Raw genomic sequence first — 26,192 nt, forward strand, 5'->3', positions numbered from 1 at the left:
TTTTCATTTAAGAAACTGGACAGGATACAAAGGCCTGTTGGCCTCTTGTTTACCACAGAAATATATCTGAGTAAGCTTTTGTCCATGACAGAGAGAGAAAAGTGTGATTAATTAATTGGTGAATATAAATAACATGTTATATAAAGATGGTAAATATACTAACTGAGGTTTTTCTGGCTACCTCAAAGTAACAAAGTAATGCTATACATAAAATTCACTATTTTGAGATTCTTGAAAATATACCCTCTCAGTGAGTGCTAGGAGAGCTATTACAATAAAACAAGCCCATGTGTTAAATGCATAATAATCATGATTGATCTAAAGATGAAGTTTTACCTTATGCTAAGTTTTGTGTTTTATAAATATATAAGGGATTTAAAAATCCAAGTGCTATAAATAAACATCTTAGAGACTTTTTCATTTATGAAGAAGGGGAGAGTCCTTTTCTCTTTGGGCTTATATTCATTATAATCATGTATTAAATGCTGTGCTAGGTGCTTTTGCATACCTTATAGTATTTAAAGTTCACACACCCTATTAAGTACGTGAGGTCCTTATTTTTACAATTGAGGAAAATAAGATTCAGGAAGAATAAGTACATATAAAGCCAAAAAAAAGTTATCAGAATGTGGTAGAATCTATCTAACTATAAATCCTATGACTTTATCAATGAGCCTTTCAAGTTATTCACAGTAGGGAGGCAAAGCAAGTCATTAATATACAGATAAACCAAAATAATTAAACTTGATAAGCCCCGTTATTTTGTAAATTATAATCATATATAGTAAGCACACTAGGTATTTTGATATAAGAATTCAGCATTATCCTTTCATGGATTTTATAGAGTTCCAATTACTAATATAATTCTGAGAGATTAACAAACACTGAAAGACACTTAAAAAAATTCTCCAAATTTTCTCCAATGAAGTAAAAAAAAAAAAGAAATACTTACGAAGCTAATAGTTCAAGAGCATGTAGTTTGTCTTTACTGAAGGTGAAACAGTTGAGTATATTGACCACTTCTGCTGGGTGAACAGCCACCATTTTCTATTAATATAAAAATAATTTTAATTTGAACATGAGAAATTTTCAAGCCAGAAAATGCCATTTGGGGGAATGAATAACTAGTTAATGTTTATAATATAAATATCTGAGGTGAAAACTGCTTTCTCAAAAGCCCTAACTAGTATCGGAATTAATCTTCGCCTTTCAATGTAATTACTTCAAATGAAGATAAGATCTAAGTTCTCCTATGTGCTCTTTTTTAATCCATATTTCTCAATGTGTTCATCTATAGAAAAAATAATTTACATGTACTACTTTCCTCAGAAAGGTTGGCTAAAAAGGATATTTACAAATATGGGAGATATATTTCTCAAAAAGTTAGGAAAAACTACATTTCTTAAAGTACAAGGTAAACCATCATCGGCACTTCCTAAAATGAGGTCCATGGTGCTATTCAGAGTTACTAAAAATGAGTTCTACAGTCAGGCCAGTTAGAAAAAGATGGACTAACAGGTTCTTTACTGCAGAACTCTCTTAAGTCTTATGTTAATGTGCATTGTGGCACCCCAAGTTTATATGGAATATTACATAACTTTTATTTGAACAAGGTTCCTTGTTTTTGAAGAGCAGGTAGAAGATTTGGCCAATTTAAAGATTTATGTTAACAGTGGAGGAAATCCAAAGCAAAGCCAATGTAAGATCACTTAAAATCAACACCCAACAGATTCCTAAATTTGGATCAGTAATTTTTAAATATTTTTATTCATGTACCACCAAAAGAATTGGTAAAATTATATATCCCTTTGCATGTTTTTAAATTGACATCTAAAAAATTACCAGAAGTGTAAATATTTGTAAAAGATTGATTTCCTTATTTATAAGTTTACTAGAGGCCCAGTGCACGAATTCATACAAAGGTGGGGTCCCTCGGCCTGGCGAGCAATCAAGGCCTATCAGGGAGGCTGGCGGACTGGAGGGAGGGACCGTGGGAGGTTGGCTGTGGGAGCCCACTGACCACCAGGGAGCAGCTCCTGCATGGAGCGTCTGCCCCCTGGTGGTCAGTGCATGCCATGGCGACTGGTCGTGTGGTCGTTCCAGTCGTTCAGTCATAATGGTCTCTTAGGCTTTTGTATATATAGATTATATATTTGTAAAAACCTTGGAACTCATATATGAAAATGTATTATGTAACCTAATCGTCAAAGTCAGTATTTCAGACTTTGTCAGAAAAGGTTGGGCTTAATTTAATTCAAATAAAATCATTAAGTTGTGCCTGTGCTAACCTTCTCACCTCTGATTTTTAATTCTAAAGTAAGTAAATAAGTGAGCAGGCCTCAGAGCTATGTGATGAGTTTGTTAATAAAATTAATAAAATAAGCAAGGTCCTCGACAGTATTTCTTACAGAAACTCTTGCCTTGCTCTCCCTCTTAGGAGATTGCATTGTCTCCTTGGCCCTTGGGGAAAGATCTTCATCCCTAGAAGATCGGTAGCTGGGTGAGATAACCACTTTTTTATAAAGTAGAAAAAAAAACAATTGTTAAAAAAAGGAAGCACTAACAGATGCAGGCATTTTCTTAGGCAAATTAGTTTAGGAAGTTAAGGATCTACAGATTTCCTTAAAGCTACCCATGCCTGGTACTCTACAAAAAACTTCCTATATAGCTAAACTAGAGGCCAGATGTGCGAAATTCGTGCAAGAATAGGTCTTCTTTCCCCTAGCTACCGGCACTGGCTTCCCTCCAGCACCTGGACCTGGGCTTCCCTCGCAGCCCCAGCTTTGTCCGGAAGGTTGACCTAATAAGCATATTACGCTTTTATTATTATAGATCTTGTCTAAATTTAGATGCCTCTATTAATCTAGGCTGTAGAACTGTGCAGTCCACACAGTAGACATTAGGTACCTGCGCCTATTTAAATTAAATAAAAAAATATATAGTTCCTCAGACAGCCTAGCCAGATTTTAAGTACTCCAAGCCAAATGTAGCCAGTGGTTATTATACTAGACTAAAGGCCCGGTACAAAAATTCGTGCACGGGTGGGGTCCCGCTGGCCCGCCCCAATGGGAGCTGATCGGGACTGGGCCAGCAGTGGGGAGGGGAATCGGGAGGTTGGCCGGCCGGACCCGCGCCCCAATTGGAGTGGTGGGGGCTGATCGGGGGGCAGATTTGTGGAGGGGAGGGGCCGCAGGAGGTTGGAGGGGGCTGATTGGGGCCCTGATTGGGCAGGTAGGCCCCTGCAGTGCGCGTCATAGTGACGAGTCGTTCCAGTCGTTCCATCATTCTGGTTGCTTGGCTTTTATATATATACTAGAGGCCCGGTGCACAAAAATTTGTGCACTTGGGGGGGTGGGGTGGGGGAGGGTCCCTCAGCCCAGCCTGTGCCCTCTCGAAGTCTGGGACCCCTTGGGAGATAACGACCTGCTGGCTTAGGCCTGCTCCCAGGTGGCAGAGGGCAGGCCCAATCCCTAGGTGCAGCCCCTGGTCGGGCTCAGAGCAGGGCCGACTGGGAGTTGGGGCGCTGCCCCCTGTCATGCACAGAGCAGGGCAGATCGGGAGGTTGCGATGCCACCTAGTCACGCTCAGGGTAGGGCCGATTCGGGGGTTGGGGCACCGCCCCCTGTCACACTCAAGGCAGGGTCGATAGGGAGGTTGCAGCACCACCCCGTCATGCACAGAGCAGGGCCGATCATGGGGTGGGGCACTGCCCCCTCACGCACAGAGCAGGGCCCATCAGGGGGGTTGGAGCTCCGTACCCTGTCATGCAGAGAGCAGGGCCGATCAGGGGGCTGAGGAGCTCACCCCTGTCACTCACCGAGTAGGGCCGATAGGGGAGTTGGGGCACCGCCCCGTCATACACAGAGCAGGGCCGATCAGAGGGTTGGGGTGCCGCCACTGTCACACTCAGGGCAGGGCCGATGGGGAGGTTATGGCTCTCCCCCGTCACACACAGAGCAGGGCCCGTGGAGGGGGGGGGGTTGGGGCACCTCACCCTGTCACACACAGAGCCGCAGGGTGATCAGGGGGTTGGGGAGCTCCCCCCTATCAGGCACAGAGCAGGGCCGATCAGGGGGTTGGGGCGCCTTCCCCTGTCACGAACAGAGCAGGGCGGATAGAGAGTTTATGGCTCCGCCCCCTGTCACACACAGAGCCATAGGGCGATCAGGGGGTTTGGTCGCTGCCCCCTGTCACGCTGATCCCGGTGCCGGAAGGCCTCGCGGCTCCGCTGATCCCGGTGCTAGGAGGCCTCGCTGCTCCGCTGATTCCGGTGTTGGGAGGCATATTACCTTTTTACCATATAGGATAGAGGCCTGGTGCACGGGTGGGGGCTGGCTGGTTTGCCCTGAAGGGCATCCTGGATCAGGGTGGGGGTCCCCACTGGGGGCCTGGCCAGTCTGGGTGAGGGGCTGAGGGCCGTTTTCAGGCTGGCGGGTGACTGAAGCACCCAACCTGTCCTTTTTTTCTTTTTTTTTATTCTGGGCCAGCTTTAGCTCTGAGGCTTGGCTCCAGCTCTGAGGCCTCGGCTGCTGAAAGCAGGTATCTGGTTTGTTTGGGTTCTATAATTGTAACACTGTTGCGGTCCTGCTCACTCCAGCTCTGAGATCCCGGCTGGCTGAAAGCAGGGATCTGCGTTTGTTCTATAATTGAAACAATGTTGCGTTCCTGCTGGCTGAAGCCTGGCTGGCTGAAAGCAGGTTTCTGGGGTTTTGTTTAGCTTCTATATTTGTAACAATGTTTCTTAAACGGCAAGCTCAGAGGCCGGCAAGGCAGGTGGGGAACCTTGCTTCCTCCGTCACTGAAGCAAGCGAGCCTCCTGTTCGCTTCAAGCTGCCTGGCTGCCAGCCGCCATCTTGGCTGGCAGTTAATTTGCATATCGCCCTGATTAGCCAATGGGAAGGGTAGCGGAGGTATGGCTAATTACCATGTTTCTCTATTATTAGATAGGATATAGATACTGCAGTTATAAAACATTTCTACCATGGCTAAAAGTTCATTTGGACAGTATTGGTCCAAAGAATGTAAGTTTAAAACCATTTGACTACAAGTGTGAAGATATCTAAAAGTAGAAGAAAGTGCATAAAATACTTAGAAATTCAAATCCTATGTTTGCTTACTGATAAACATTTTCTCCTCCAATCAGCCAATTAAGACTCTATGGTATTTGATCTTAGAATAATGGTGTATAATTTAATAGTATAGTATACATGATTTAAATTTATACTGAGAAATTTTAATTTCTTAAGTTATTTTGAATAATAAAAGTAAAATACAATGTAGGATCACTTTTTAAAAATACAAATTACAACTTGAGATGAATTATAGAAAATTAGGGGAGAATCCAAAATACTTAAATTCTATATTCTAAGGAAAAATAACTTACTTACATGTTGTAATGCTTTCATTGCTTTCAACTGAGGCTCAGCCCAGGAGAAATATCTCAGTAATTCAACCACCTGAAAGTAAATAAGTAATTTAGCTCTAATGACAATGTGTTTGCAAAATTTTCTGCAAGGTTTATTTCAGTATTTTCAATTACTATTCAAAATGTTCTGCATGGGCTCAGATGATGAGGAGTAAGCATGGCACCAGAGTTTAGACTGTGTTAATAGAATAACCACATGCAGCTACTTCACATTAACTGAAATAAAATCAAATAAAAAATTCAGTTCCTCACTGGTATAAGACATATTTTAAAGTTCTCAATAACCATATGACGCTGGTAGCTACCATAATGGATAGTAAAGACAGAGAACTTTCCCATCATCACAGAAAGTCTTGAAAAGCACTGGTTTAGAAATAAAGAACAATATAAGATACTAGAGGCCCAATGCAAGAAATTTGTGCATGGGGCTTGGCCCCTGGCTCCCTAGGCAGCGGGGGGCCTCTGCCTCTGCCTTGGCCCCTGCCCGCCATGGTGACCCAGGGGCCTCTGCCTCTGCTGTGGTGGCTGGGGCATCGGCCTCTACCTCTGCCTCTGCCCCAGCCCACAGCAGTTTGGTCCAGAAGGATGCCCAGTCTAATTAGCATATTACACTTTTATTATTATAGATAGAAAAACTAAAGTACATAAAGAAAAGGAAGGTTGGAAAAGTACTAGATAGAGACAAAATGTCAGCTTTTGGATATCTATACATATAAAAGGCTAAGTGTCCATCCATTCGACCAGTAGCTATAACGTGCCCTGACCACCAGGGGGCAGATGCTCAACGCAGGAACTGCCATGACACACACTGGCCATTTAAAAATAAACGGCACCACAGAAGTAGCGCCAACAAACCAACACTCATTCGGCTTCCCCTAAGTGGGACACAGGCCCCGCCACCACCCTGAAGCGACACCCCACCAAATCGCAGCCAACACTGCCAAGACCCCATGGCACAAAATGGGCCCACAGCCCAGCCCAGCAATGACAGCTGTGGGCGCCAGGTAATGATGTCATGTAGCAACGCCCAGGTTCCTCTCCCTAGCGACTAGCATCCTTGGAGTTTCCTCAGCCCAGGAACCCGACTTGCTTTATAGCCAAGTGCAAACATTTTACAGTTTAACCAAAGGTTTGTGAAGCATTTTCTTGTGCCTCATCTCATTTGATCCTCACAGAATTCCTGGAGTAGATACATAGGAGACTCGTGAGAATCCTATTTTCTTTTCATTAGCAAGACGCGAATAGCAATATTAAAATATTTCTTCAAATTAATTTCCTTTCAATGTGCACGAATCTGTGCACTGGGACAATAATGATATATTATGATATATTATGAATGGAAATATTTAAAAATTTAATGCAGATCAGTCTTAGTCAATCACAAAAGGGTATTCAGTGGTGTGGTTTAGGGTAGGTCCACTAACTTCGACTCTATTACTTGAATCTGGAGGGCATAATATTCATATTTATATCAGAGATCTATTCCCTAAAAAATGTAAGAATCACCAGGAATTACTCCAACAGCTTCTAAATGGTAGATCACTTTGAAGGAGGCTTTCTCATCCGCCATCACTAGTGAATTTCAAACAAATGAGGGTAATATTGTGAGATAGCTAGTAAGAGGTGAGCAGAGCATCAAGATCAGAATATTACAGTCTCTATATGGTCACTACAACCCTGGTTAAATGCCCCAAGACACTCGGCGGGGGGGGGGGGGGGGGGGGGGCGCGGGGGGAAGGACTAAGGAAGAGAGGGTAATAAAATCTGGGTTAATGAATTATATTACTACTAGTAGCCCGGTGCACGAAATTCACGCCCGGTGCCCTCAGCCCATCCTGCACCCTCTCCAATCGGGGACCCCTTGGGGGATGTCTGACCACCAGTTTAGGTCCGATCCCACAGGAATCGGGCCTAAACCGGTGGTCGGACATCCCTCTTGCAATGTGGGACTGCTGGCTTCTAACCGCTCACCTGCCTGCCTGCGTGATTGCTCCTAACCCCTCTGCCTGCCCGCCTGATCGCCCTCAACTGCCCTCCCCTGCCGGCCTAATCGCCCCTAACTGCTTCTGCCTCAGCACCCACCACCATGGCTTTGTCTGGAAGGAAGTTGGACATCTGGAAGGTGGCCAGTTGACCCAGTCTAATTAGCATATTACCCTTTTATTAGTATAAATTATTAGTATAGATAGATTATATAGGATAGGATTGCTTAAATGGGGGCGGGGGGAAGCCTTTTTTAGCAGGAGGAGATGCTCTTGGCAGACAAAAACACATAATCCCTATATCTGGACTGACAGCCAACCATATGCACTACACTGCCAAAGCGGTCATTAAAAAATTGAACCGCTTTCTTACACCTTACATCAAACAGCTGTTGCTCTTAAAAACCCTCCTCAGCCCCCACCTTATGTTCTGCCTTCACAGTTCACCCAGATTAGGTTCTGATTGGTCAGTTTCTATGCCAGTCAGCATCTCTGGACCTATCTCTGGGCCTGATCAAAGAGGCGGGGTTGATCAGCAGCCCCAGGGAGGCCCCGAGAGAAACAGAGGTGCAGCTGCTGGTGAAGCTGGGAGAGAAAGAGAGAGGCAATGGCTGGTCAACAGCTGCCACTGAGGCTGCAGATCAGACCCTGCCTCTCTGTAGGCCTAATCTGCAGCCCCCTCGGCAGTCAGTACTGGGTCGCCATGGCAACCCAGCACTGACTTCCAGTGTTATGGATCCCAGCTCTTTATATATATAGATGAGTTCCTGAAAATATATTATGGTCTCAATGTGGTATGAGCAGAAGAATAAAACTACTTTTTACTCCTTATAAAGAGATACAAAAATTGAAAATAATTTGTTAAGAGTATATGTCTTTACTTTATAGTAATGTTTTTACTTACAGTAAGTACTACCTGGCACTTTACCAGTCATAAAACCATACGTATCATGTCTGATATAGGAAGAAAAATCTTTACTATACAAAGTAGCCTTAGAAAGTGGCTTAATAAAATTTTCAATGACTTTAGCAAAGTGGAACAACCACTAAGAGAAGTTTTCTACAAAATTTCACATATGCATATGCAAAAAAAAGAAGAAAAGCTATTACCTATGAAAAGCTGTAAATCTTTCCAAAACATTTAAATTTTCAAAAATAATGGCCGAAAACACTCATTAAATAGGCAGCAACACATGCAAGTCTTAACGTAGCTTTTTAGAATTTAGGAGGCAAAACTTCTACAGGCTTAAGCTTCAAGCTTCACGCTTTGAACATGTTGAGAAACAGATGAAAAGTTGGAACATTTACTAACTCAATCTATAGATACTACATACATTGTCTACCTTATTTATGCTCTAATCCTTTCCGACAATCGTTCTCCAGATGTACATTTCTATTTTTGCCCTAGTTTTCTATCAAGTATTTTCTAAATGTTCTTCAGGAATCTGGACTTTCAATGTATGTGTATGTATATACATGCATGCATATTTTTAAAATTAGCAAACTCTCCCTAAAGTTAGGTAAAACATTTTTACTAAACTATCATTGGTCTTCTGGCAGTTATAGAAATTACTTATTAGACAGTGTATTTTTTTTTCTTATTGCTAAAATTTTTACTTAGTGGGTTCATATAAAAAATATTTCACAACTTATTCAAGTTTTCTTTTATAATATGCAGTGAATTTTGCAATTAACTTAAAAATGCAACCCAAGCTTGAGTATATTTATGACTAGAAGTTTATAAATTTATTTATGATATTGTGTCCAGAATGACAAACACTTTGAACTGATTTTTTTTTTAAACACTGCATTTTAAAATCATGTTAGCATATTGTGGTGAAAGAGGGTATGTTTATAAAATACCCAAGCTATAAATTCTGTAAAGTTTTCTACTAAAACTGAAAGCTTCTGAAGTTCCTTAATAAATATAGCAACAACATAAAAGCAATTCTGACTTGACCAGCAGGTAAATAGACATTAACCAGAACATCATGTGAAAAAAAAAGAAAGAAAAAGACATTTGATTAAACAAATAGAGGAATACCTGTTCACTAGAGAAATATCCATGCACATATTCAATTGCTTTTAATTTGTATTCTGTCAAAACAGCCTAAGAAAAAGAAAAACAGCATTATTATATGTAAGCAGAAGAGTAATATGTATACAGCAAAAATATCTAAGCTACTCAAACAGTGGAAATCTTCAGCCCAGCATGCAGAGTCAGCTAAAGTCACTGTGGTGACATGACATTCTATCTTTCCAGGTTCCATGCTTCAAGGGGTACACTGAGACAGTAGGAAAACTTTCTGGGCCTCCCTACTCACTCCTACAAAAAAAGGAATTATAACAGATAGGATTTGACATTAATAGAAATTATACATAGAATTTATGTACTAGTAAATGTAATTAGATTTTCTAAACATCCCAAATTCAACCAAGTTGTCATTTTTAAGAAGATTAAGTGTATCAGATATTACCCATGTGTTAATTATTTATTCAGCACCTATTATGTCAAGGCTCTCAATCTTTCTGTGGGGATATGAGAACCCAAGTAGCTAGAAGATTCTGAATTCAACCTATGCACCTGCCAAAAACTGGCAGTGTGGCTTTTGAGAGGAATTTTAATTATCCTGAGCGCCTCCTTACCCATAAAATGGAATAGCATTCATTACTCACTTCAGAGTTATGATTAAAATAGTCAATAATAGATCTGACATAAAATAGGTATTCAGTAAGAGATGGTTCCTATCCTCATGTGGCATCTATCAATGGGAAATTCAGAGGGAAGTCCAGTGGCCTCGACCAGCATTATCTAGAGCTGATTGAAATCAGATAAGCTCTCTTTGCGACTATTTTCAGAGTTTATAGATGAAAACACTAGATTACCATAACTCAGTAACTATTAGTCACTAAAAGTTAACTAATCCCTTTGCTTTTACTATAAAACAATGGTATTTGTACTTTTCACATATCTTTTTGCTAGTAGAAAATACTATGGCCAATCAAGTAAGAAAAACATCCAAGGTCTAATTTTTATTGAAATGGGGAGGGAGAGAAATGGCATTCTGGATAATGTACGCTTGGGAGTTTGATTATCATTATCATTACTGAACACAGTCAAAAGCAAGTTTCTGGACAAAACCCTAGATTTTGTTGATGCCAAAACATGTCTCAATTTTTTCATCAGTACCCCAGAGGCATGGCTGTATCACCAGGCACAACAGCATAGCACTGTGGAGTTAGACTGCCTTAGTTTGAATACTGGACCACAACACCCTTCCACCCTTCCCCCTTCCCATCTGGATAACTGAGCTAACTAGCTAACCTCACAAAGACTAGGTTTGCCATCTGTGAGATAAAGAGTATAGTTCTTACCTACACCTCATGGATTGTTAGCAGGTTCAAGTCAAATAGTGCATACAGTGCATGGAGAAACTGCTAAAAACAGGCTTACATAGTAGGTACTCACAGTACTATTCTTACTTTCTGTTTGAAGAGCAAATTTAACATTGCCTTTCCCCCTACTACCTTTCTTTCCTAATGTCTTTGTACATGCCTTTCTCTCTTACCACTGTAGTGACAGTCATTATTACCTATAAACCTAAGGTGACACTCAGGAAGAGATTACCTGGTTTAAACTGACTTACATTTACAAAGTCTGAGAGTAACTTTAAAAAACCAATAGTAATTCTCATATTTAGATATGCCTATATTTTTATCCCATTTTAATGGACTAAGACAATATTGTCGCATCTAATTATTTGGCATAGACAGCAAAGACATCTTGATTGCAAACCAGAAACAATGACTTAAGTTGCTATCTTGTGTGAACATGAATTCCACCTTTGAGAAACTTGTTATTCCCCTCATTAGTATTTACTGTATGATCTTTTCACAACTTAGGAGGGAGAGAATATGCAAAGCACCCTATAGCTTCCAACAGTAGAAATCTACTGGTCTACCTCAATGCATAAATTATTTTCTCATAAACAGTAGTTAAATACCAGCTCATGAACAAATTGTGGCAAATTCTAAATATAGAGTTAGCAAGCTGATACTTTATTGCAAATCTTATTTGGACAAACTGGGTTTGTGAAATCAGAAATTTCATTCAAAAAAGAAGATTCAATATTGCCGAATATGTAAATTTCACCTCACATGCAAATTGGAAAAAGAAAAATGAGTTATAAAGAATGACGAAAAACAACATTTTGCTTTATAGATAATAAAGAAAAACAGCATATCCACAGGCAATTTAATTAATAATTTCATAAGCTGAAACAAATAACAAGCACCAGAGCACACAGTAACAAATCTTTCCAAGTCAACCAAGGGTCTTAAAGGTATGGAAATATGGAGATAACTGCCTGGGAGTTGTAAGCAATGGACCCTCTATTGGAATGAGAATGTTACAGGAAGTACCTCTAATTCTACTTAGGCAAACTGTTATTTCTGGGTTTGAAGTAGTTATGCTCAAGGCTAAATTTCAATTTTTTTTTGCTGTCTGATTCATTCTGGGAAGTAGGCTATATACAATGGTCTCAAAAAGGAGCAAAAACTTGGAAAGCAAGAGAAAAAAGTTTTGGAATTCAAGTTATTGAAGCCCATTCCTAAGGGTATGACTTTAAACTTAATAGCACACTTTTCATTAAGGCACAAATTTTGTCAGGCCGTGTGCCAATTCTCAGATTTTAAAAATCAGTCATGGTAATAACAACCACTACTAAAGGAATGTTCTACACATTTGCTCTAGATTTCAATGTCTTATGTTACAGAAAGATGAGGAAATCGGTTCAGAAATAGTAAGTCACAGTAAATCCAAAAGTACAGAGCCGTGAAATGTATCAAGACATAAGGTCCTACACTATATATTGATTAAAATTCCAACCAATTTTGCAATCCTAAAACCCGTATTTTATACAATCTGCACAGTAGCTCAACGAGAATAAACCATGAGAATTCGTAGCTTATAAAATGATTTAAAGAATAAAATGTAATTACCTTTCTAATTTCATCCAGCACCATTTCAAAGGACTTTTTGTCCATCTTGACTACTCTCTCGACGTGGTTTTAACAGTTATACTTTCAATTACAAAACGTTCGTCAGCTCTGAGGTAAAAATGTTTATAGTTGAGGAGGAAAAAGACGTCAGGAGCAGGAGAAAGGATGAGAAGAGGTAGACTACTTAAAACTCTGAAAAAAATTCTAAAAAATGGAGACTTACAAAGACTTTTTATTTATTTTTTAAAAAGCATCAGGCTTCCCCAGCTTTTCACACAAAGCTTCAGGACACTTTGGAGAAGAGCCGGGTCCTTTCTGAGCACCGTTGGGAAACCCGGGTTTCTGCAGCCAGAGCTGAGCGTGGTTCCGGGCAGCCGAAGGGCCGGTGCCGCAGGGGGAAGGCCTCGAAGCCGCTTTCCCGGGTGAAGCCGCAGGGAGAGCAGTCCCCCGAGCCCCGAGTCACGCGGGCGGCGAGGAGAGGTACCGGCCTCTCCGCCCGCACAAACACTCCAGCCCACGGCCCTCACCACCGCGAACCTCGACTCGCGGCCCAGCTCGCGCTCATTCCAGCAGCTCCGAAGGACACTTGGGTTCGCGCAGCCCGGGTAGCGGAAGGCTGGCAGGCTCTTTGTTACCAACTGCCTCAGCTTCAGGGAGCGGGCCGGCGGCAGGAGAGCCCCGGGAGCCGAGCGAAGAGAGGCACGGTTTCGGGCAGGGTGACTCCGGAACCCCGCAGTAACCACGCGGCCAGGAGCCCTTCCCGATTACCCTTACAGCTCCCACCGGCTCTACTGGGCCTGCAACGAAACCGCCGCACGCGAGCAAACTCAATGCTGTGCCGCTAGTTTAGGCCACTCTTTCCTGAAAGCCAATGGAGGGGTCCTTGTGTGGGAACATAGGTATCCGTGACGTGTGCCTGAATTCCTCAGAATCAGATGCAGATGACACCCTTCGCACAACCTGGAAGCCATTTTTTGAGGGCCACACCCTATATCTTGGGTTTGTGTGTGCTAGCTTCTGATTGGTCAATCTTAATTTCAAAAACAGGATCGTCAGTCGTTATGGCAGAGATATGGGCGCCCTTATCTTGGCAGACAGAAGATGTCTTCAGCGTAGGACCGCTTTCCCAGAGGGGCGGGGTTGGATTGGTCACTGGGTCAGCCCCAGGGCACGTGACATGGAGGCGGGGACGCAGGAAAGCTCCAGAATCCCAGGTCGAGTGCTAACAGTCTTTCGCCCACTCTGTGCTCCTTCCCTGTTCTCAAACCCCAAGCGTGGAGGAAGGGAGGTTGGCGATAGGAGCCTGAGTCCGGAGGCCGGGCAGTCTGTGTGCTGCAAAGAACCGAGTGGACCTGAGGCTGTCTCAGCCTCCTAACGCCGGCAGAAGCTCCTCGTCGCGCTTCCTGTTTCGTCATGGCGAGATTCTGGCTGTGCGCGGGCTGCACTGTCTTTTTCCTTGCATTTCTGATTTTACATTCGCGCTTTTCTGGCTCTTCGGTGAGTTGAATAGTGAAGAAGAAATTTATGCTTGTGGTCTGGATAGCACTTTTGGGAGGCGATGCTTCCCTCTGCAATGGAGGTGGTGCACTAGTTTCTCTCAAACGGGGTGTGGGTGAGGGTGGTTGAGCGGAACCCCGAAGTGTTGTCTTGTCTCTTAGTTTTAAAATGTTTGTACAGAGGGTTCCTAACTTATTATTTTTCTACTGTGGGGTAGTGCAAAGGCGATACCATTCAGTAGACAGTACTTCCACGGGCTAGCACTATGCAAGCCTGCTACTCTTTCCTGATGCTAGACAGGTCTCAGCCACACGATCAGGAAGACAAACAGTTGATGCTATACACTGTGTTGTCAGCTTTTTTGAGGGGGTGGGGAGATATTGTATTTTCGGATCCCATCATGTTTATAAACACATACCTGTGTCTTCTGGTGAGAAAAGACAGGCTTCGTGAGATGAAACTCAAGATAATTGCCCAACTATAGGATAATGTGTGTTCTGAGCACGTTTAAAGTAGGCTAGGTTATGAGCGATAGGTTACCTATAGTAATACATTTTTTAAATTATGATGGACTTATCGGGATGTAAATCGAGGAGCATCTGTATATGGTGTATTCTCTTCTTTCTCACCTACCACTACAGCCTCAAAGACTTTACAGATTTGTATTTTGGTCGACTTGGTCTTTAAAAGTGTAAGACCATTCCTTCCCAAACATTTCTGACGTCTGTGGATAGAGGTGTCAAGGTATGCTTAGAAAGTAAACTTTTTTTTGCTTTTTCAACCTAGACTGTAAACTGAATCTTAATCTTCTGACTTTATTTAAGGTTTTAAGAGAGTTTATTTTTCAAATTTCCTGGAGAAGTGAGGAAATTCTTTACAAGCTGGATGTGGGTTGGCCTAAGCATTCAGAGTACTTTACTGGAGCAACATTTTGTGTTGCAGTTGACTCCCTGAACGGACTACTTTACATAGCCCAAGTAAGTAAAATGGGGATTTTAAAAAACAGCACATGAATACAAAAGGAGCAACAGCCTGTTTTATTGTACTAAGTCATATATGTTTACATCATGCCAGTTATGGAATTTGTTTTTTTTAATTGCTTTGAAGTGAATATATGACTTTGAATTTGATAGATACTGTGTTAGGTGTTGAAGCTGAGTTTGTAAATGTTAACAACATTCTTTGATTAACTTTACTTTTTGTTTCTCTCTCCCAAAATAAAGATTACTTCCTTAAAACTGACTTTATCTAAGCAATTATTTTTGTATACCTTCAGAGAGGGGATAACATCCAAAAGGTACTAGTGTTCACAGAGGATGGATATTTCCTACGAGCTTGGAATTACACAGTTGACACACCTCATGGTATGTTTGCAGCCAGTACACTGTATGAACAATCCATTTGGATTACGGATGTAGGAAATGGTATGTGTACTAGCATCTATTAAATTAGCTTGTTAAAAATTATATCTTTGCCCATGTTCTTTTTCTTTCTTTTCTTTTTAATCCCCACTCGAGGATATTTTTCCATTGATTTTTTAGAGCGAGTGGAAAAGAGAGGTAAAGACAGAGAGAAATACCATTGTGAGAGAAACACATTCATTGGTTGCCTCCTGCATGAGCCGACCAGGGCCCAGGCCAGAGAGGAGCCTGCAACAAAGGTACATGTCCTTGATTGGGCTCAAACCCGGGACTCTTTGGTCTACAGGCCATCCCTCTATGCACTGAACCAAACCAGCTAGGGCACTTTTCCCATGTTCTTGTTTCCATGTTTTAAAATCAGAGTTGCCAAATGTAATTATGAAATCACGTATTATATAAATGTATCGTACTTCTGTAGAATTAAGACATTTAACAAGGAGGCTATCATTATTATCACCTTTCCTTTAACTTTATAGGAGCCTTTTTAAAATGTATATTATATTTTTTCAATTGAAGTTTACTTTTAGTATTATTTTGTATTGATATCAGGTGTACAGCATAGTGATTAGACAATCATATACATTAAAAATTGTTCATCCTGATATTTACAGTACCCACCTGGCACCATACATAGTCATCGCAATATTATTGACTATATTCCCTGTGCTGTACTTTACATCCGGTGACTATTCTGTAACTAACAATTTGTAGTTCTTAATTCTTTCACTTTTTTTAAATTTATTTACTTATTTTTATTTATTTATTTATTTATTTATTTATTTTATTGATTAAGGTATTACAAATGTGTGGTTATCCCCCCATTGCCCCTCCAACTCCTTCACTTCTTTAACCCAGTCCCCCAGTCCCCCTCCACTCTAGAAAACACCAGTTCGAGCTCTGTGTCTATGAGTCTGTTTCAGTTTTGTTTCTTCCTTTATTCTGTTCTTTAGATTCCATATATAAGTGAAATCATATGGTATCTGTCTTTCTCTCATTGACTTATTTGACTGTGCATAATACCCTCTATAATATATCCATTCATGCTATTGCAAATGGTAGGATTTCATTCTTTTTTATGGCCCAGTAATATTTCAGTGTGTGTGTGTGTGTATGTGTGTGTGTGTGTGTGCGCACCACGGCTTTTCTTTTCTTTTTTTTTCTTTTTTTTTTTTTAAGGGGAAATATTAGGGACATTTATTTTTTTTTTTATTTGCATATATTTTTTTTAATTTATTGCTTAAAGTATTACAAAGGGTATTATATATGTGTCCATTTTATCCCCCCGCCCTAGACAGTCCCCTAGCCTCCCCTATCCCCCAGTGTCCTATGTCCATTGGTTATGCTTATATGCATGCATACAAGTCCTTTAGTTGATCTCTTACCCCCTTACCTCCTGCCCCCCAACCCTCCCCGGCCTTCCCGCTGCAGTTTGACAATCTGTTTGAGGCAGCTCTGCCTCTGTATCTATTATTGTTCAAAAGTTTATAATGGTCTCTATTATCCATGAATGAGTGAGATCATGTGGTATTTTTCCTTCATTGACTGGCTTATTTCACTTAGCATAATGCTCTCCAGTTCCATCCATGCTGTTGCAAATGGTAAGAGTTCCTTCCTTTTTAGAGCAGCATAGTATTCCATCGTGTAGATGTACCACAGTTTTCTAATCCATTCATCTACTGATGGGCACTTGGGCTGTTTCCAGATCTTAGCTATGGTGAATTGTGCTGCTATGAACATAGGGGTGCATATATCCTTTCTGATTGGTGTTTCTGGTTTCTTGGGATATATTCCTAGAAGTGGGATCACAGGGTCAAATGGGAGGTCCATTTTCAGTTTTTTAAGGAAACTCCATACTGTCTTCCATAGTGGCTGCACCAGTCTGCATTCCCACCAGCAGTGCACAAGTGTTCCTTTTTCTCCACATCCTCTCCAGCACTTGTCGTTTGTTGATTTGTTGATGATAGCCAGTCTGACAGGTGTGAGATGGTACCTCATTGTTGTTTTGATTTGCATCTCTCGGATGATTAGTGACTTTGAGCATGTTTTCATATGTCTCTTGGCTTTCTGAATGTCCTCTTTTGAAAGGTTTCTATTTAGGTCCTTTGCCCATTTTTTGATTGGATTGTTTATCTTCCTTTTGTTAAGTTGTATGAGTTCCCTATAAATTTTGGAGATTAGGCCCTTATCAGATATGACATTGGCAAATATGTTTTCCCACACAGTGGGTTTTCTCGTTGTTTTGTTGATGGTTTCTTTTGCTGTGCAGAAGCTTTTTATTTTGATGTAGTCCCATTTGTTCATTTTCTCTTTAGTTTCAAGTGTCCTAGGAGCTGTATCAGTGAAGAAATTGCTTCGGCATATGTCTGAGATTTTGTTGCCTTTGGATTCTTCCAGAATTTTTATGGTTTCCTGTCGTACATTTAAGTCCTTTATCCATTTTGAGTTTATTTTTGTGTATGGTGTAAGTTGGTGGTATAGTTTCATTTTCTTGCATATATCTGTCCAATTTTCCCAACACCATTTATTGAAGAGACTATCTTGGCTCCATTGTATGTTCTTGCCTCCTTTGTCAAATATTAATTGAGCATATTGGTTCGGGCCGATTTCTGGGCTCTCTATTCTATTCCATTGATCTATATGCCTATTCTTGTGCCAGTACCAGGCAGTTTTGAGAACAGTGGCTTTGTAATACAACTTGATATCTGGTATTGAGATCCCACCTACTTTGGTCTTTTTCAGGATTGCTGCAGCTATTCGGGGTCTTTTTTTATTCCAGATGAATTTTTGGAGAGTTCGTTCTAGATCTCTGAAGTATGCCGTTGGTATTTTAATGGGAAGTGCGTTGAATTTATATATTGCTTTGGGTAGTATGGACATTTTAATGATGTTGATTCTACCAATCCATGAACACGGTATGTTCTTCCATCTGTTTATGTCTTCCTCTATATCTTTTTTCAATGTCCTGTAGTTTTCTGAGGAGAGGTCTTTTACCTCTTTAGTTAAGTTTATTCCTAGGTAGCTTAATTTTTTTGGTGCGATGGTAAACGGGATTGTTTTTATAATCTCTCTTTCTGAAAGTTCACTATTGGTGTATAGAAATGCCTCAGATTTCTTGGGGTTAATTTTGTATCCTGCTACATTGCCAAATTCATGTATTAAGTCTAGTAGCTTTTTGATGGAGTCTCTAGGGTTTTGTATGTTTAATATCATGTCGTCGGCCATAAGGACAGTTTTACTTCCTCTTTTCCAATTTGGATGCCTTTTATTTCTTCTTCTTGCCGAATTGCAATGGCTAACACTTCCAGTACTATGTTGAACAGGAGTAGTGAGAGTGGGCATCCCTGTCTTGTTCCTGTTCTTAGGGGAAATGGTGTTAGTTTTTGTCCATTGAGTATGATGTTGGCTGTGGGCCTGTCATATATGGCTTTTATTATGTTGAGGTATGATCCTTGTACTCCCACCTTGCTGAGAGTTTTTATCAAAAATGGGTGTTGAATTTTGTCAAATGCTTTTTCTGCATCAATTGATATGACCATGTGGTTTTTTTCTTTCAATTTGTTTATGTGATGTATCACGTTTATTGATTTGCGGATATTGTACCATCCTTGCATCCCTGGGATAAATCCTACTTGGTCATGGTGTATGATCTTTCTGATGTACTGCTGGATCCAATTTGCTAAGATTTTGTTGAGGATTTTGGCATCTATGTTCATGAGGGATATTGGCCTGTAATTCTCTTTCATTGTGTTGTCTTTACCTGGTTTTGGGATTAGGGTGATGTTGGCTTCATAGAATGAGCTTAGAAGTGTTCCTTCCTCTTGGATTTTTTGTAGATAGTCTGAGGAGGATAGGTTTTAGGTACTTCCTTGAATGTTTGGTAAAACTCCCCTGTGAAGCCGTCTGGTCCTGGGCTTTTGTTTGATGGAAGCTTTTTGATGACTGCTTCAATTTCTTCCATAGTTATTGGCCTGTTGAGATTTTTAGATTCTTCCTGATTGAGTTTTGGAATGTTGTATTTTTCTAGGAATTTGTCCATTTCTTCCAGGTTGTCTAGTTGTTGGAGTAGAGCTGTCCATAGTATTTTTTAACAATCATTTGTATTTCTGTGGGGTCTGTTGTTATTTCGCCTCTATCATTTCCGATTTTTATTTGGGTCCTCTCTCTTTGCTTCTTGGTGAGTCTGGCTAGAGGCTTGTCAATCTTGTTTATCCTTTCAAAGAACCAGCTCTTGGTTTCATTGATTTTCTGTATTGTTTTTTTGGTCTCTATGTCATTTATTTCTGCTCTAATCTTTATTATCTCCTTCCTTCTGCTCACTCTGGGGTTTTCTTGTTGCTCTCTTTCTAATTCTTTGAGTTGTAGAGTTAGATGATTTACTACCATTTTTTCTTGTTTTTTGAGATAGGCCTGTAGAGCTATAAACTTCCCTCTTAGGACTGCTTTCATTGTGTCCCATAGGTTTTGGATTGTTGTGTTTTCATTGTCATTAGTTTCCAGGATGTTCTGAATTTCTTCTTTGATTTCATTGGTAACCCAATCAATATTTAATAGCATGCTATTCAGCTTCCAAGTGTTTGAGTATTTTGGGTTGTTTTTATTGTAGTTTATTTCTAATATTATGCCATCGTGGTCTGCGAAGACGCTTTTTATGATTTCAGTCTTCTTGAATTTGGGGATACTTTGCTTGTGACCCAATATATGGTCTATTTTTGAATATGTCTTATGAGCATTTGAGTAGAATGTATATTCCCTGGCTTTGGGGTGAAGTGTTCTGAAGATGTCTATTAAGTCCATCTGATCTAGTGAGTCATTTAGGATTGCTGTATGTTTGCTGATTGTTTGTCTAGAGGGCTTATCCAGTGCTGTCAGTGGTGTATTAAAGTCCCCTACTATGATTGTATTGTCGTCGATCTCTCCTTTGATATCTTCCAGGAGTTTTTATATGAATTTGGGTGCTCCTGCATTGGGTGCATATATGTTTACCAGGGTTATATCTTCTTGTTGTATTGATCCCTTTAGTATTATGAAGTGGCCTTCCTTATCTCTTGTTATGGCCTTCACTTTGAGGTCTATTTTGTCCGATATAAGTATTGCTACCCCAGCTTTCTTTTCCTTTCCATTAGCCTGAAAGATATTTTTCCATCCTTTCACTTTCAGTCTGTGTGAGTCCCTTCTAATGAGGTGGGTTTCTTGTAGACAGCAGATGTATGGGTCATGTTTTCTTATCCATTCAGCCACTCGATGTCTTTTGTTTGGAGCATTTAGTCCGTTTACGTTTAAAGTTATTATTGAAAGGTACTTGTTTGTAGCCATTTCTCTTTTTGTGTGGCTGTTTTCTTTCTGAGCTTTATGTTTCTTATTTTTATACCAGTCCCTTTAGCATTCCTTGCATTGCTGGCTTAGTGGTGATAAACTCCCTTAGCCTTTTTTTGTCTGTGAAGCTTCTTATCTCCCCTTCAAGTTTGAATGATAGCCTTGCTGGATAGAGTATTCTTGGATTCATTCCTTTGCTTTGCATCACTTTGTAAATTTCCATCCATTCTTTTCTGGCCTGATGTGTTTCTGTTGAGAAATCATTTGATAATCTAATGGGAGATCCCTTGTATGTAACTTTCCGTCTCTCTCTTGCAGCCTTTAAGATTCTCTGTTTGTCCTGAACATTTGCCATGGTAATTATGATGTGTCTTGGTGTGGGTCTTTTCGGGTTCACCTTGTTTGGGACTCTCTGGGCTTGTGTGACTTTTTTCTTCCCCACCTCAGGGATGTTTTCTGATATTATTTCTTCTAATAGGTTTTCTAATCCTTGTTCATCTTTCTGTTGTTCTGGTACCCCTATTATTCGTATGTTGTTTCGTTTCAAGTTGTCCCAAAGCTCCCTTAGGCTCTCCTCCTGTCTTTTAATTTTTTTCTCCAATTGCAGTACATTTTGCGTGTGTTTTGCTTCCTTGTCTTCTAATTCACAAATCGGTCCTCCGCTTCTCCTAGTCTACTGTTGATACTTTCAATGGTGTTCTTCATTGCAGCTATATCACTCTTCATTTCTTCTTGGGTCTTACTTAAGTTGTTGATTTTTTCATCTGTTTCTTCTAGCTTCTTCCATATGTTATTGATTTTTTTCATCTGTTTCTTCTTGCTTCTTGCAGAGGTTGTCGATTTTTTCCTCCATCCGGTTTATGCACTCTAGGACCCTTATTCTGAATTCTTTTTCTGTCATGTTGCATGCCTCTGTATTACTTAGCTGCTTTTCTGGAGAGTCCTCCTTCTCTTTCCTTTGGGGGTTTCTTTGTCTACCCATGTTTGATCTCACTGACATATCTAGATTTTGAGTTGTTCAGTAGCTGCTCCCTGGGTGGCAGTGACTCCTTGGTCTGTGGTTGCTCTTCGGGCCGTGGCGGTAGCAGCTGCTCTTCAGTTGGCAGCAGCTCCTCTGGTGGGTGCTGTTCACAGCTGTGATGGCTCTTCTGGCTGGTGGGGGAGGTTTCACATACAGCTGCTGTTCCTCAGCAGAGGGTTTGGTGCTTTGGAGGATGCTGTTGCTTGGATCTGCTGCGTTGATTTAAAGGCACAAAATACAACACAACAAGGCACCACGTACCAGGCACTAAACACAAATATATTCACGATATTAATAACCCCAAATAAAGGTGACCGCCCGAATTAAGAGAATTAGGGGATATGGAAGAAGGAAGATAAAAGAGAAAAAAGAAAAGAAAAGTAGGGACCAAAAAAAGGAGTGCAAAAATGAAATTGGGAAAAAGGAGGGGGGAAAATAAAAGCGAGAAAAGAAAAGAAAAAAAAAGAGCGAAAAGAGAGACTGAAGTGGAAGAGTGGAAGAGACTTTTTATATGAGGAGAATACTCCTGTAGAACTGCCACTAATCCCAACAAATTCCAGCAACAGCTCCCTTTAGATGGATGCAAGCTAGAAACAACCAATAATATAACGATGAAAATAGAATGGAGTACACTAATCCCAAAATAAAATAAAGAGAAAATAAAATGGCACTTTAAAAAATGGTAAAATGGTAGCAGTAATAATACTGGTTAAAAATAAGAAGGCAGTAATTAAAAGGGTAAAATCAGGTGATGGAAAAAAGAAGAAAGAAAGAAAAATAAAAAGAAAAAAAGAAGAAGAAAAAAAGGGAAAAAATTGGTTTCTTAGTTAAAAGGTGAAAAAAAAAAAATTGCAGTAGTGAAAGTCCTTCGGTTCTTCTATTCTTCAGTCTGGGTCGCCTTTAGTCCTGTCAGGTATTCAGGAGAGTGTTGAGTTTCCCTGCGATACACTGTTCCTCTGTGTTGTAAACCACAGTCCTTATTTTAAAGCAGGCCGTATTTGTTTCCCAGACTGCCTTATTTTGTGTTTAGCAAAGAGTCAGTTTGTGGCTCAGCCTCTGGGTGGCAGTGTCCTGGGGTTGGCCTCTGAGGCTATACGGCATCTCTATCGCACTTAAAAGTGATTTCGAGAGTGGGGTCTATTTTTATTCCAGATGAATTTTGGAGAGTTTGTTCTAGATCTTTGAAATAGGCCATTGGTATTTTAATTGGGATTGCATTGAAACTGTAGATGCTTTGGGTAGTAGGGACATTTTAATGATGTTGATTCTACCAATCCATGAACATGGTATGTTCTTCCATTTGTTTGTGTCTTCCTTTATCTCTTTTTTCAATGTCCTGTAGTTTTACAAGTACAGTTCTTTTACGTCCTTGATTAAGTTTATTCCTAGGTAACTTAATTTTTTTGGTGCAATGGTAAATGGGATTGTTTTTTTTCGTTTCTCTTCCTGTGAGTTCATTATTGGTATATAATAAGGCCATAGATTTCTGAGTGTTAATTTTGTATCTTGCTACATTGCCAAATTCATTTGTTAAGTCTAGTAGTTTTTTGATGGAGTCTTTGGAATTTTCTATGTATAGTATCATGTTGTCTGCAAATAAAGACAGTTTTACTTCTTCTTTTCTAATTTGGGTACCTTTCATTTCTTCTTGTCTGATCGCTATGGCTAGCACTTCCAATACTATATCGAACAAGAGTGTGAAAGTTAGCATCCATGTCGTGTTCCTGTTCTTAGGGGTAATGAGTTTAGTTTTTGCCCATTGAGTATGGTGTTGGCTGTAGGTTTGTCATATAAGGCTTTTGTTATGTTGAGGTATGATCCCTCTATTCCCACTTTGCTGAGAGTTTTTACCAACAAAGGGTGTTGGATTTTGTCAAATGCTTTTCATGCATCAATTGATATGACTGTGATTTTTTTCTCTCAGATTTTTTATGTGATATATTACATGTATCGATTTGTGAATATTGTACCAGCCTTGCATCCCTGGAATAAATCCCACTTGATCATGGTATATGATCTTTCTAATGTAATGATGGATCCGATTTGCTAGGATTTTGTTGAGAATTTTGGCATCTATGTTCATCAGGGATATTGGCCTGTAATTCTCTTTCTTTGTGGAGTATTTGTCTCGTTTTTGAATGTAGGGTAATGCTGGCTTCTAAGAAAAGCTTGGAAATGTGCCTTCTGCTTGAGTGTTTTGGAATAGTCTGAGGAGGATAGGTTTTAGTTTTTCTTTGAATGCTTCGTAGAACTCTCCTGTAAAGCTGTCTGGACCAGGGCTTTTGTTTGCTGGAAGACTTTTGATCACTCCTTCAATTTTTTCGGAAGTTACCGTCCTATTCAGGTTTTTTGATTCTTCTTGATTGAGTTTTGGGAGCTTGTATTTTTCTAAGAATATGTCCATTTCGTCTAGGTTGTCCATTTTGTTGGAATAGAATTGTTCATAGTATTTTTTCATAGTTGTTTTTATTTCTCTGGGATCGGTTGTTATTTCACCTCTTTCATTTCTGATATTGTTTATTTGGGTCCTCTCTCTTTGCTTCTTGGTGAACCTGGCTAGAGGTTCATCAATCTTGTTTATCCTTTCAAAGAACCAGGTCTTGGTTTTGTTTATCTTTTATATTGTGTTTTTTGTTTTTTGTTTTTTGGTCTCTATGTCATTTATCTCCACTCTGATCTTTATTATTTCCTTCCTTCTGCTTATGCAAGACTTTTATTGTTGCTCTCTTTCTAAAGCTTTGAGTTGTAGGATTAGATAATTTATTACCATTTTTTGTTGTTTTTTTCAGGTAGGCCTATAGAGCTATGAACGTCCCTCTCAAGACTGCTTTCACTGTGTCCCATAGATTTTGGATTATTGTGTTTTCATTGTCATTCATTTCCAGGATGTTTTTAATTTCTTCTTTGATCTCATTGGTAACCCAATCATTGTTTAATAGCATGCTGTTCAGCCTCTAGGTGTTTGTTTTTTTATTGTATTTGATTTCTAGTTTTCTGCCTTTGTGATCTGAGAAGATGCTTGATATGATTTCTATCTTCTTGTATTTGAAGGGACGTTGCCTCTGTTCCAATATTTTCTGTCTTTGAAAATGACCTATGTGCACTTGAAAAGAATGTATATTCTGCGGCTTTGGGGTGAAATGTTCTGAAGATGTCAGTTAATATCATCTGATCTAGGAAGTCATTTAGGATGATGTTTCTTTGCTGGCTTTTTGTTTAGAGGATTTGTCCAGTGGTGGTAGTGGAGTATTAAAGTCCCCTACTATGAGTGTATTGCTGTCAGTGTCTCCCTTGATATCCTCCAGAAGTTTATTTATGTATTTGGGTGCTCCTGTATTGGGTGCATATATGTTTCCCAGAGTTATATCTTCTTGTTGAATTGCTCCCTTTAGTATTATGAAGTGGCCTTCCTTATTTCTTGTTATGGCCTTCACTTTGAGGTCTAATTTGTCAGATATAAGTATTGCTACCCCAGCTTTTTTTTTTTCATTTTCATTTGCCTGAAAAACCTTTTTCTATCCCTTCACCATCAGTCTCTGTGAGTCGTGTGTTCTGAGATGTGTTTCCTGTAGACAACAGATATATGGGTCATGTTTTCCCACTCATCTACCCTATGTCTTTTGATTGGAACATTTAATCTATTCACATTTAAAGTTATAATTGATAGGTACTTGTTTGTTGCCATTTTTATTTTTTATGCCTGTTTTCCTTCTTCCCTTACTATTTCTTTTTACAGCAGACCCTTTAGCATTTCTTACATTACTGGTTTGGTAGTCATAAACTCTCTCGGTCATTTTTTGTCTGTGAAGCTCCTGATTTCATCCTCAATTTTGATTGATAGCCTTGCTGGGTACAGTATTCTTGGACTCAGACCCTTGCTTTGCATGACTTTGTATATTTCATTCCATACACTTCTGGCCTGATGTGTTTCTGTTGAGAAATCAGTCGATAGTGTGATGGAAGATCCTTTGTAGGTAACTTTCTGTCTCTCTCTGGCAGCCTTTAAGATTCTCACTTTGTCATTGCTGTTTCCTAATTTAATTATGAAATAATAGGCAAACATGGTAATTGACCGTACCTTCACTATGCCTCCCATTGGCTAATCAGCAAGATATGCAAATTAACCGCCAACAAAGATAGCGGCTTATTTGCATACTGCAGACAGTGCGGGTCAGCGCCATCCCGCCTGCCCCTCCGCCATCTGGGCCTGCCATTTGCCACCCGGGGCAGTGGGGCGGGACAGCACCATCCTGCTTGCCCTGCCGCCATCCAGGCCTGCTATCTGTCACCCGGGGCGGCGGGTGTCCTGTGTGCAACTCAACCCAGGGCGGCCGGGCAGGGCAGCATGGCTCCTCTGTCACCCCAGCTTCCTCATCACAGCTCCCTTGGGGGCCTAAGCCTTTTAGTCGGACATCCCCCGAGGGCTCCCTGGCTGCCAGAAGGATGTCTGACTGCAAGCTTAGGCTTGATCCCCCGGGGAGTGGTCCTAGGTCGACAGGTGGACATCCCCCAAGGGCTCCTGGACTGCAAAT

At 40.4% G+C, this 26,192-nt stretch overlaps 2 protein-coding genes across 6 annotated transcripts in view; one reads left to right on the forward strand and one right to left on the reverse strand.

Moving 5' to 3' along the window:
- Positions 1 to 13,346, reverse strand: part of PROSER1 (proline and serine rich 1) — a 69,703-nt gene extending 56,357 nt beyond the window's left edge. The window contains exons 1-4 of one of the 3 annotated variants that reach the window (XM_036297796.1): positions 12,409 to 13,346; positions 9,452 to 9,517; positions 5,388 to 5,456; positions 953 to 1,047 (exon numbers count right to left, since the gene is read on the reverse strand). In XM_036297796.1, the coding sequence (XP_036153689.1) occupies positions 953 to 1,047; positions 5,388 to 5,456; positions 9,452 to 9,517; positions 12,409 to 12,453 (275 nt within the window). In that variant the 5' untranslated portion in view covers positions 12,454 to 13,346. Of the gene's footprint in view, positions 1 to 952; positions 1,048 to 5,383; positions 5,457 to 8,517; positions 8,673 to 9,451; positions 9,518 to 12,408 lie in introns of those variants that run through there. The other 2 variants (XM_036297797.1, XM_036297798.1) reach the window with 2 other exon arrangements.
- Positions 13,347 to 13,564: 218 nt separating this feature from the next.
- Positions 13,565 to 26,192, forward strand: part of NHLRC3 (NHL repeat containing 3) — a 32,067-nt gene continuing 19,439 nt past the window's right edge. The window contains exons 1-3 of one of the 3 annotated variants that reach the window (XM_036297803.1): positions 13,565 to 13,905; positions 14,730 to 14,882; positions 15,182 to 15,329. In XM_036297803.1, the coding sequence (XP_036153696.1) occupies positions 13,822 to 13,905; positions 14,730 to 14,882; positions 15,182 to 15,329 (385 nt within the window). In that variant the 5' untranslated portion in view covers positions 13,565 to 13,821. The remainder of the gene's footprint in view (positions 13,906 to 14,729; positions 14,883 to 15,181; positions 15,330 to 26,192) is intronic. The other 2 variants (XM_036297801.1, XM_036297802.1) reach the window with 2 other exon arrangements.

This window comes from Myotis myotis, unplaced genomic scaffold (genome assembly GCF_014108235.1).
Source record: "Myotis myotis isolate mMyoMyo1 unplaced genomic scaffold, mMyoMyo1.p scaffold_m19_p_3, whole genome shotgun sequence".
NCBI lineage: Eukaryota > Metazoa > Chordata > Mammalia > Chiroptera > Vespertilionidae > Myotis > Myotis myotis.